This window comes from Oxyura jamaicensis, chromosome 21 (assembly GCF_011077185.1).
Source record: "Oxyura jamaicensis isolate SHBP4307 breed ruddy duck chromosome 21, BPBGC_Ojam_1.0, whole genome shotgun sequence".
In the NCBI taxonomy this organism is placed as follows: Eukaryota; Metazoa; Chordata; class Aves; order Anseriformes; family Anatidae; genus Oxyura; species Oxyura jamaicensis.
This window is the reverse complement of record NC_048913.1, coordinates 4,311,509-4,323,939: the sequence shown is the minus strand read 5'-3', so window position 1 is coordinate 4,323,939 and position 12,431 is coordinate 4,311,509. Positions and strand designations below refer to the sequence as shown.

The 12,431-nt window shown below is 50.7% G+C and overlaps 1 protein-coding gene across 1 annotated transcript; it reads right to left on the bottom strand.

Annotated features, from left to right (window-relative positions):
- Positions 1-1,642: 1,642 nt before the first annotated feature.
- On the bottom strand, positions 1,643-10,736 carry H6PD (hexose-6-phosphate dehydrogenase/glucose 1-dehydrogenase). The gene is made up of 5 exons (XM_035344385.1): positions 10,602-10,736; positions 8,777-9,433; positions 7,508-7,625; positions 5,612-5,881; positions 1,643-4,949 (listed from the first exon to the last, which is right to left on the bottom strand). The coding sequence occupies exons 2-5, from the start codon at positions 9,401-9,403 to the stop codon at positions 3,592-3,594; spliced, it is 2,373 nt and encodes a 790-aa protein (XP_035200276.1). The 5' UTR covers positions 9,404-9,433; positions 10,602-10,736; the 3' UTR covers positions 1,643-3,591.
- Between the last annotated feature and the right edge of the window lie 1,695 nt (positions 10,737-12,431).

Here is a 12,431-nt window from a genome sequence, read left to right as displayed (position 1 = left end):
TGTAAAACAGTAAATATCACACCATTGAAATACAGGAATGCAGTGAAGAAATTATTTGCCATTTCAAAAAAAAAATAAACTTATCAATAATCACTTATGGGAAACAGACAATAAGTAGTTACTCCATGGACTTGTTTCTGCTAAGAAAGATTAATACTCAAGCTCTCAAGAAGATGCACACCTCCTATTAATAGCTTTTACAAAATAAAAATAGCACTGCTTCCCTGGCCTACAGCCCAGTGGATTTCTACCATTTTTCTCCAACAGATTTGTTAATAATTTCACCCTTCTTCCCATCCGCAGTCTCTCCCTGTACCAGTCACAATTTTTATACATTACAAAATATTTATTTCTCATTTGGCAAATGCTAAGTATTAGGGAGTTTTAAAGGAATGTCTGCAGAAAAAAAAAATATACAGAGCTAAAAAAAAAAAACACAAACAACCCAGTCAGCTATGTTCACTGAAAACATGTACGTTTTAACTGGGTTTTCATAAAATCCAGGATGAATTTGGGGGTGATCTATTAGAGACTTCCCAAACGAACCCTATTTTTTGCTGTAAAGAACCGCTGCTCTCCGAGGGAAAAAGAAAAAGCTTACTTAAGAGTGCAAATACCCCCCCCCCTTTTTTTTTTTAAATAAAAAATAAGTGTTTATTTCAAAAGGTGCTGGACAATTATTAAAAATAGTGTGCAGAAACAAGAAAATACCAATGCCACAGTTATCTGTAAGGTAGGAACAAACTGTCACATGTAACAATAAGCTTATTCTCATGTAGGTCAGTTTTTCCTTAAAACTTGTTCCCTCACCCCAAACACCCAAGAACCCGACTGAAGTTTACATGGCTACTTTTGTTTAAAGAAGAAAAATGCTGTTTAAATTTATGGACATACCAGACCTAAAACATCTTCCTCTGCACAGCTGTTTCAGCCACTGCGGTATATTTTGGAGCCAGTGTCTGCTAGCACTCGTCTACAAAAAGACTTATTTCCAGAAGAGTTATTGCAGTTAACTCCTCAGGCACGTGCTCTTATTCCAGACTCCACTTATCCAGCAAGTCCTGCTCCAAGGAGCCTGCAGTGCTCGCCTTCATCCTGCTTTTCCATGCCACCTTCTTCCCCTGATATTTATTTTCACCCTTGGGTGTTTGTGCTGGTAGTTAAGCCTGCCTGCAACTCAGAAACAGGCAGCAATTAACATATTCATAAGCATACACATAAAAATGGATAACCAGCCGTCCCCGTCTGCCAGACCAGACCAGTTCAGGCACTCATGTCTCTTCTCCATGTGAGCTTTTGTGGCAGCTACACCACCACAAGTCCCATCCTTTCCCATGCAAAGTGACGTGCATCAGTGCAGCTCAGCTTAGTCAGACACAGCGTGCAAAATGCAGTTTTGCTGGACCATCTGCAAGCTTGTGGGGCTGGGGGCTGCCAGAAATCATAGCCAGTCCCTGAGAACCTGGACTTTTCCTGCCGCCCATAGCTTCTGCCAACTCACGTCTCCCTGGCCCTGCTTTCCTAGGGACTGCTGACAAGTAGCAGGCTCTCTGGGGTTTGCTCAGTGCACTTTTATCTGCAGAATTAGTAGAGGATAAAAATTCTGATTTCTGCATTAAGCTGAAAGGCAAGGACTTGAGAACCTGGGAGGAGCACAGGCTGGATGGACCTGTCCGCCTTGCTTCACGTGCTGCCAGGCTACAGCAGCTATTTGCACCTTCATTTGCATCCTCACCACTAGGATTCAGCAGATCCCCTCTGTGGGGGATTTGAGGCCAATGCCCAGCTGTCTAAAACAAAGTCCCCTTCCTTCCCTATCCTGCAGACTTGCGGGTCCATGAAGGGTCACCAGGCCTGCAGGTACAGCTCCTGAGGACCCTACTTTAAGTTGGTGGCCTGGAATGGCAGCCAGGACTGGCACCACCCCAGACCACACAGCTTACTGCTGCTCCCTGGGGTTGGGGTGCCATCTCGTGTCGGCACCTCAGTCCCTGAGTCAGCCCCCGACCCATCCAGCAGCTCCTTCTCTGTGGAAGCAGATCCAGCATTCCCAGGAGGAAGGCAAAGATCCCTTTGGAAATAGCCTCTGCTTCTATGCAGCATCCTCACTGCTGGGAGCCAGGACCACAGCCACGCTCCAGCTTCCTCCTGGGGCCACTCCAGGTGAGCAGGTTTGTCTCCAAGCCTCCACATGGATTGTCAGCCCACATTCTCCCATCTTGATTTCCTTTCTACAAGCTGCACTCTGGCACGCTGCGGCAACTTACCCATTAGAGAAGGTCACGGAGTACTTGGGGATATCATGAAAGCAGAGACAGCCTTTGTTTGTGGCAGCATTCTGGGAAAGTAAAAATTAGGACGGAAAGAGCAGGGTCTCTAGGTAGGACTGGATGCCTCCAACCCTCCTTCCCGTGAGCAGCTGCACTATACATTTCCATAATCACTTAACCTTGTCCTGTCTACACAGATGCAGCATGTTAGTTCTGTGTGCCCAAAATAGATGTTTGGAGAAAATTCCCTCTCCTTGTAAGTCAGCATCCTTGAGCTGAAACCCCAGCACCACCATCCCCAAACACCATAACTACCTTAATGTGTGCTGTCATGAGGGACACATGGGTAGTTTTTAAAGCTGCCTCCCACTGAAATTTTATAAGCCTCTGAATGGCACTGCAAGCTTCAATTCTGTGGACAGAGAAAAATTGTTTCAGAGAATGAAACAAAGACAGAAGACAGTTAAGGAAAAGACCATTCCTTTGCTGGCTAAACACAAACAACTACCCTGAACAACAAGCTTTTCCCTCAGTAATTATTGCACTGCAGGCAAATAACAGCTTTGGGAACTGCCATGTTCCTCAGCCTGCCCCCATTATTCTAACAGCCTAAAAAGCAGTGTGGTTTCCTTCTCCATCCCCCACGATACCAGCTATCCACTTAAGGAAAGCAGCAAATTACTGTGTGTAGACTCAGCCCCTGCTGCTTGGCAATTGGTGAAAACCCGGGACTACAGCGAGCTCACAAATCGGTGTCAGCATTTAGGGGCCACAAGCCACAAAAGCTCCAAGAGAGCCCAGCCAAGGCCAGTGGCTGGCTGACACCACAATGGGCTGCATGGACAAAACTGCAGACCCATGTGCACATGAGACTCATTTTGCTGAGGCCGTGGCTGTCCCAGGCAGAGCCGGGCAGAGGACGGAGATGTCATTACTGTCTTCAAACCTGAGAATCAAAAAACAACAACAACAAAAAAGAATTGGCAGGTACTTAGGTTAACAAGTCTCCCATTGTGCCTGTGAGGTAGTTCAATGTTAATAACCATAAAGTCCTGAGAGGGGAAACTGAGGCACTTCAAGGTGAGGTAACATGTCCAAAGTCACAGTCAGAGTCTGGCAGAGCCAGCAATGCTGCCCGGGCCCTGGCTCCTGCTTAGCTCTGCACACTGAGCCAAGCTCAAATGTCAGAGGCACCACAGGCCACCGATTTCCCAGAAGGTTAGAGGAGCCCATCAGAGATGAAGCTGCTGCTGGCAACAGGGAAACACAGACGCTGTGTAGGAAAATCCAGGCAGACAAGGGAGGAGGGACACGGAGGACATCACCCAAGCAGAGCTTCATAATCCACATACCACACGACCTGGCCAGAGCTGGGGCTGACACCCGAGATAGGCCACTTCCTTGGCTGACGGCCCACCCTGCTGATTTGGGTGGTGATATCGTGTTTGCCCTTCCCCACAACCAGCACGAACACCTGCCTGGCCTTGTTGATGAGGGATAGGCTGAAACTCATCCTTTGGTGAGGTTTGATGGGGCTTTCGGTCAGCACCACGGCCCGAGTCCCTTCCAGGCCGTTTTCAGAATCGGGGAAGAGTGAGGCAGTGTGCCCGTCAGTGCCCAGCCCCAGCAGTACCAGGTCAAAGCTGGAATTGGCCACCAGGGCTGTGATCTCCTTGGCATACAGCTCCGTGCCTCCATCCTCTTCCACGCAGAGCCGCTGGTTCAGGTGCACGGGCATGGGGTGGACATTGAAGTAGGGCACCCTGATGCTCTGCAGGAGGTGGCTGTGCAGGCTGAAGAAGTTGGACTCTGGGTCAGTGAGTGGGACGCAGCGCTCATCCACCAGCCAGATGTGGGTGTGCCTCCACGGGAAGGCATAATGGTGCCTTGCCAGCCGCTGGAATAGGGCCACGGGGCTTGAGCCGCCGGACAGAGCCAGGTGGAACTGCCCAGAGCCTGCCACAGCCCTGTTTGCTGCCTTCTCAACATCAGAAGCCAGCTGGGAAATCAGGTCCTCGGACCACGCTGACACCAGGGGGCTTTGCCGAAATTTGGACTGGATTGTCTTGAAATCACTTGGCATCGACTTGTCAGGGTTCAGCAGTTCCACCGGGTCTGCCGCTGTGAACGCCAGCTCCCCGCTCACCATTTCAAAGTCCAAGAGGTTCTGGTTCTCTATCCCACCAGGGTAGAGGCGTGGGGGCTGGTGAGAAATGCTGTTCAGCAGAGGTGTCCAGAAGGCCCAGGAAGCCAGCAAGTTCTCAGTGGTGATGAAGAAGTCCTTCCTGCCATGGTATATGTTGGAAATAAGGACAGAATATGCATCTCTCTCCTTCACAGGGCTGTACACGTAGTAATCAGACAGCGGTTGTCCAAAAACATGCAGGTCTGGCTGACCTACAACTTCTCTCCAACTGCTTTTTGGCATGACAGGCCTGAAAAGGTTCCTGCTCACAAGCACTGCAGGGGTGTTGAGTGCACCATGTCCAATGTAGAAGATGATCTGCTTGGCTTTACACTGGCTGTGCCCTGCATCCCTCAGCGTCTCGCTCTGTGTGCAGTAGGCCCGGTTCTTGAAGAGAACACGGACATAACCTACCCGTTCATCCAGGGCTTTCCCAGAAGTGAGGAGGAAAGGGACCCCTTCCCAACGCAGGCTGTCACTCTGAATGAGCACACCTGAAACGACAAAGTGATCTTGGCTACCAAATTCAACCTAGAGCCTGAACAGCAAGCAGATTTGAGGGGAACTGTCATCTAGCCATCACTCTCCTTCTTTAGAAATCTTGGCATTCACTGTGTCTCTTGCTCCACATTTTGCTCTTTCATGACAGCACAGGACTAACTGCTCTTTAGCTATCCTGCTGTGCTTCCTCCCAGGTATCCTACTTGCTTAACCACCTTTCGTCTCGCAAGAAACCAGTTTCTAAGCATGAATATCATTCAGAAAAAACCTTTGATGTTCAGAAAACACAGCAGGACCAGAGATTGCCTTGTCATCTATCAACCACAGAGAACTCTCCATGCTTTATCCTCCAGACACAGAGAGCAACTCAACTTTATGAAAAGGTGAAGGAGTTTACAGGCCACTCCTTCACAGGCCTTAGCAAGAATAATGGGGCTTAACTCTTATGCAATGCTTTCCATCTATAGGATCATTAATTACCAGACATGACACCAGTATTATTTTGTAACAGCTCCTAGCTACCATGCTGATGGATGCCTCGAGACATCCTTGTGTCAGCAGTGAGGTCCGGCATCACGGAGTGAGGACTCCCATCTCCTGCTCTCCTTGGCTGTAGACTACTCCCCCTCACCAGGGCCCAGACCCAGAATCTCACCTGCGAAGGTTGGTGTTGTGCTGATGTAGTCCTGTCCCTTCTTCAGTTCCTCCTGCACGTGGCTGGCATACGCCTGATACTGCCCCAACACAGCACTGTGCTTCTCCAGGCCCCTCAAGGACCGGAGGGCCTGCAGCTTGCACCGCAAGACTTCTTCGGTCCTGCTCAGGTTGGTTGGGAGCTCCATGGTCAGGAACATAAGGGCCTCGGTGAGGTGGTTCTGCAGCACATCCCGGATGACTCCGTACTGCTCATAGAAGCTGGTGCGGCCTGCGGACAAAGAGGAGGTGAGAGACTGATAAAGTGATGTGGTGTCCTTGCAGCCCTGTCTTCTGCTTGTGTAATGCATGCTCCAAGAAGACCGAATTGGTTTGCACTGCTCTTCTCTTGGCCCAACAGTTACCGTGAACCTATCAAACAAGCCTCCCTCCAGAAGGGCTTCTGAAATGTCTCTGCTCCTAAAATGAACATTTAGCCCCGGCAGCAAGCACTGCTCTTCTCTGCCTCTTTTCCCCTGGTTTTCTGTCTTTGGGAGGCTCTGGCTGGGCCATGCCCTTGACAGACAAAATTTTGTGCACAAAGCCCTACTGCTCTGCCTGCCTGACTTCTCACGCAGGGGTGTGTGCGTGGGAGGTGGACAATCCACTTCTTAAGAAAGTGACTCAAACAGATGCCTTTCCATAGTCCAGCAGCTGCAGGCTGCACACTGCAGACTACATCACGGCCGTAGGCTTCCCCTATTGATTGATACATTTATCTCCTTTGCTCTAATCCAAAGGCACATTCATTAATGTAATCAATGCTGCAGACTTGCTGGGAGCCAGGCTGCAGCTGAAGCCGCACAGGGGAAGGAAGATGTCAAATGAAAAAATGACAAAGTTGTTTGGAGAGGGGAGGGCACAGGGAGCAGTTGGGAGTACGCACAAACAGCACCATTCTACCCAGACCTCTCTGCAGTGCCTCCCTCTCCCAAAATCAGGTCCAGCTGAGGTCTGGGCTGCCAAACCAAGGTTTACACAAAGCTTGGTAAAATTGCACTAATTGAGTTTGTGGTGGCTGGGGGCGGGAGTGGGAGGGAGGGAGAAGAGGAGGGTAAGGGAGTGGAGAAGCAGACCTGATGTTGCAGAACTGAGGGCGCCTGACATCCCGAGAACTGCTGCGGGTGGCAGTCCAGCCCAAGTGCTTTATGCTGAGCACTGCAGAGCGGATGCTGCAGCATTGCAGGGAGAGATTGCAGCCGTGTCCTTCAGCAGGAGACCCATGCTAGCAACTCTGGGCTTGGATTTTCTCTCTGCAAGGCTCTTAGTACTGAGAGGAAGGGAATGAAACTGGCCAACACAGACTCAGCTGGCTACCTAGACAGACACTGACTGGCCAGTTTGAGTAATGTCCAAGAAAATATACAAGAGCATCTTCCAAAGAATACCACAAATGTATACTCATTGCAAGCTTGGTAGCTAACAGGACAGAAATAAAAAAGCGTCACCAATAAAATGGCCAGATTGTCACAGCACTGAAGTGAGGTGGCCTTAGACTGCATCAACTCCAAATGCAGTGCTTCTTACCAAGTCCTGGCATCTCTGAACTTCAGAAAGCTTAATGAAATGCCTCCAAAGCTCTATAGCAGAAAACAGTGGGGCTTCTACCCCCACTCCCAGTGGAATCCAATGGGAATCTTTTCTTGGAAGCAGCAATGCTACCTGGAAGATGATTCAGTCCCCAGCACGGGAAATGTAAGACAGTCCCTTGCCATTTCCAGGGAGCAGCATACCATCCACCTGCACTTCTTTGTTTCCACAGCCGCACTGGCTCAAGGGCCACTTTCTCATAACAAGTAAGCCCGCCAGTTCTCCCTCTCATCTATTCACCCCAGTTCTGTACACTTGCTTCACCAACCTTTGGCATCCACAATCTCCTTCAGGACAATCTCCACTCTTTCCACATGATGTCGGTTCCAGATTGGATCCAGAAACTGGTGGTTCTGGTCTCGAAAAGGCAGGATATGGGCTACAGCCTGTGAAGGGAAAGTTCAAAAGATCCAACAAAAACTCACGGTATTTCTACAGTATCTTCTCCTCACTTCCCCATCCAGCACTGGGATGTGGCCACAGTGAGTGGCCACACTGGAGTGCTAGCAGACATGCCACGTAGCAGAGAGCAGAGTGGGTGAGAGAAGAGAAAAATCTGCAGGAGCCCATTATGATATACAGTGGAGGCTCCACTGACTGTATGTTAAAGGCCTTGCTGAAGCACTTCGACTTTTCACGTGAAAAAGGCTGAAATGCAAACTACAAGACACTCAGTTTATAACCCTCAAAAGACAAAGGTCTGAGTCAGATCATCCTGGGATTAACGCACAGCTCTGAAGTGCTTAAACAGATCAGATCAGATGCTTACACTACTAAAGCCATCTGCTTTTGGGGAAGGGAAAAAAGGCAAGGAAGAAATCCCCCGCTCTTCGCAGAGATGCTCTCCTTACAGCTGGACATGCACCTTTCTGAGTAAAACCTGGCCACGGTGCCATGGGTGGAGCAGGCTGCTCTTAAAATGTGGTGTTACGTTCCTCTAAGGCAAGGATGGCACGTCCTTGAATGCATTCCCTCTGGGACAATGCAGCTGCTGCATGTCCTGAGCTGCCCCTGCAGCAGCCAGGCCCCACACCCTGCCTGCAGTGCAGGACAGGAGGAAACCTTCTCCCCAGCATCCCACAAATCTCCCTTCTCATCAACTCTGTATCGTATCACATTGAAAACTGCTTCTAGAAGCCACTGCTAGCAGAAAGGCCTGCACGTAATAAGAGGGAAGAGGGAAAGGGCATTGCTTACTCAGCGAAATCAGAGCCCTGACCTTGGCAGGAAGACCAGATGAATCTGCACCTCTCCCTCGTGAACGCACACCACTCACCCTGACACCCTGGCTTCCCTCGAGAGAGGGGAGCCTTGTCACCAGCTGCACATCTCCCCTGCTCTGCAAGAGGACGGACAGCAGCACAGCACAGGGCACGAAAAGCACAAGGCTCCGTAAGCAAATGGAGGCTTGGGACACAACCAGGAGCACTGCCTGAATCTGAGAACACCTCCATCAGATGCAGGGCTGACACCCAGCACTCTCCCAGCCACCGAGTCCCTCACCCTGGCAGGAGGCTGAGCACTGCAAGCTGCTTACCTGCTTGCCCAGGTAGTGGTCCACCCGGTACATCTCCTCTTCCCTGAAGAAGCTCGTCAGCTCTGCAGCCAGCTGCTGGGCCGACTCCAGGTCGTGGCCAAAAGGTTTCTCCAGCACCACACGCAGCCAGGCGCCCGGAGGGGGTCTGCAGCTGCTGTTGATGTGGCGGGCGATCTCCGTGTAGGCAAACGGTGGTACCGAGAAGTAGAAGATTCTTCCAGCCTCCTTCAGGCCCTCCTGGCGAAGCAGCACCTCGATCTCCCTGTTGAGCACAGTATAGTTCTCGGCCGTCTTCAGCTGGTGGTATTGGCTCAGCTTCAAGAATTGGTCCTTCAGCACAGCACACCTGTCTGGAGCCTCATCCGGGGGACAGGCCAGCTTCTTCAGCACGTCAAACATCAGCTTCTGCCCCGGTTCCAGAGCTGTCAGCGCAGCCCCGTGGAAAGTGAAGCTGTGGCCGCTGCTCACTTGGTCCATGTAGAGCTGGAATAGGCCCTGCCACAAATACTTCTTGGCCAAATCACCTGTGGCTCCCAGCAAGACCACGGAGATGTGGCCCTGGGACATCTCAGCTGGTGATGGCAAGGCTCCCATGAACAACATGGTACACAGGACTCTTCTCAGCATCTTGGGAGACAGGAGGCAGACCCAGGAACACTACAGAGGGCAGGATTAAGAAAGAAAATCTGTCAATCCATGTTATAACACTGCAAAACACAGCGCAAGGTGTCTGCTCTCCCATGGCTCAAAACTGAGATTTCTGCCTGGATCCTTCATCCAGCCACGATCCCCCTCCACGATTTGAATCATGGTGGGAACGAGAGCTTTGGAGAAGACTGCAGCTGCCTTGTGCAGACCAGGAACTGGAAGACAGCTTGTGCTTCAGTAGTGCTTTGTGCTTCACAGTGTGCTTTGTCTTTCAGTAGCACAGGAATTGCTCCCAAGGCTGAGTTAATGAGGGGATGTCAATGTCTTTAGATTGTGAAACTGAAATCCATTTTAATGCAAATTTCAGAGCTGGCTACAATCGAACACGTGCTGGCAAATTCAGGCTGCTGCTTTCAGCAACCTCCCGTTTGGGACTTTGCTCAAGGGGTATTATGCTGTCTTGGCACTGCTTCATGTCAATATTGTCATAGCAGCTCACGACCACTGGCAGTTTCAGCTCACAGGCTCTTCTTTAATACACTGCGCTTGAATGACTGGTGTGCACCACCACTCTCATGAACACAGCTGAATTAGGTTCTAACAAGCTACCGGGAGACAAAATGGTCTGATAAAACAACACAGGGGAAGAAGTTTAGTCCTTAAAATCAAGTCTAGACATGAGCCAGTCGAGATGCTGTCTCATGATGGTTGTGTACGCGGCCAGGAGACAATGTGGGGCTTGTGCTCTGCCGACTGCAGCTTTCCATCAGTGAGGAGAGCGTGTGGGCACCCACTCCCTGCTGCAGCCAGCAACAGCTGGTCTCCCTGGCCAAAAAGTCCCTTTACTTGTTCTTATTTAGTCTTGTTTTGCTAATCTGAAAGAAGGCTGTTTTTAAGAGTAATAACACACCTGGTTCTTATATCTAGAAACAGGGCAAAGATCTTAGATCACAACAAATAACCCAGAATCTCTTGAACAGAGAAAGGGCGCTGTCCGAGCTCTGACTGCTTCTCCCACTGGAAAGCTCCCAGAAAAGTCACTACTCCATCATCAACGCTGAATCTAAACCAGCTAAAGGACGAAGATAACTAAAACCAAGGAACTCCTGAACATCTCTCCCTACCTGCAGCTTGAACCGGTCATAATAACTCTCATGTTTCTCTCCCCAGCACTCACCTGAATAACACAGGAGCTTTACAAAGGCTGCAGAGGCAAAAGTAGCTGGGAACTTGTCTTCTTCACAGCCCCCTGGGTTCAGATCTCTCTTCTCCTGTGACTGAGTGCACTGCAGAGTCACTGATCAATGGTCAGATTTTGCAACCAAGATAAGGCAGGTTGTTCCCCTTCTGTAAATGAAGGACCACATAACAGCAGTGGAAAAAAAAAAAAATGACTGCCTGTGCCAGTAACATCCCGGCTCTCAGCCCATCCATGCTGCCTGTGCTACAAGTTCTAGTTGCTGTTTGCGAGCAGGCAAAACACGGGCGCTTTGTGGCAACTCCTGACTCCTCTGCTATGCTCCCCAGCACAGCTCCGTGCTGGGGTTTGGCCACCAAGACCCTGGTGCATGTCCCTGGCAGCAGCCCTGACCCCAGTCCTGAGCTTCCCAAGCCTACAACCTCGACCCAGTGAGCAGGGGGTGGTTTCAACAAGCCCCCCTAGGGCAGCAGGATGGCACTCGCGTGCTGCTGCTCTTGAAGGTCAGTTTGCACTGTGTTCCCTGCCTTTTCCATCCCCTTTTCTTGCATGGGGATAGGGATGATGCCACAACAGCTGAGCACACCTGCAGCTCACCCTGCACTGCTGTTGGGTGAAAGGGCCTGGGTGCTCCCACAGGGCACACCACCCTCTCATGAGAGTCCAGGATCCACTGCTTCTTCTGCAAAGCTCCATATCATAGCTTGTCAATCTAATGCTCATCTCTGCCCAGCCTTCCCTCCCTGCCTCCTCGTTTTATTTAACCTCCAAGTACCTACTTACCAAACCCAGAAAAAAGCGCTGGCAATTGCACAGCAGCAGAAGCAGGGCTCCCAAGCTTTTACCTGCTCTAGAAATAATTATGATTTTCAGCAGAGGTTTGGTTTTCTTTCCCCCACTATGGCATTATGGCGCAGATGACCGAGTTTCTCAGCATAATAAGGTAATATTTACACTTGTTTAAGCAACCTTTGTTCCAGGAACCTGGGAGGATGGGCACGCTGCCTGCTGGGCACAGGGGGCTGCAGGTACAGAGATGCTGCAGAGACCCCAGGAGCCTCCCAGGGCAGGGAAGGATTTGGGCGGGCCGTTCTTTTCCACCTAACCAAGGAAATGAGCGAATTAGCCAAGCGGCTTGCTGGCAAATTCAGCTACAGTCACATGCATTTCCAAGCCAACTCGAAACTGTTTCACAACGCTCCCAGTTGCAAAACAGAGTGCCCAGGAGAAGCACAGCAAACCCAGGGCTGTTTGTTTGCTGCTCTTATAGCCCCTAATCATCAGGATTGCCATTAAAAAGGATTATTCTTTACAAGTTTCCCAACCAAAGAGAACTCAATCAGCTTTCAGGGGAAGACACCTGGGCCCTGTCCCTACAAAGTACAGGGAGCACTTCACCCAGGGCATCCCCTGCAGCTGGCCAGGAGCAACTTTCAGCCCCTGATGCACAGAAAAGGGGAAAATCTCTTTTTTTTTTTTTTTTTGGTACCACTGCACCCCCACTTATTAAAAAAAATAATAACCCAATTATGGGCTGCACAGCCAAACCTGGGGACCTCCTTGGCACCTTACTGGGGACCCCAGCAGTGCTGGGGGCAGCACCGGGGTGCTCCCCCCGGGTGTGCAGGACTCTGGGGTCTGGGGACACGGGCACCCTGAGCCCCCCGGTCCCCCCAGTGACCCAACAACCCCGCTGCCAGCCCCAGGCTCGCTCCTCGGTGTCACCCCCGTGCTTTTTGGGGCACCCCACATCCACAACCACGGGTTCCGGGGGGGTGACACGGGGGGGAGTGGGACACCGGGGGGGGG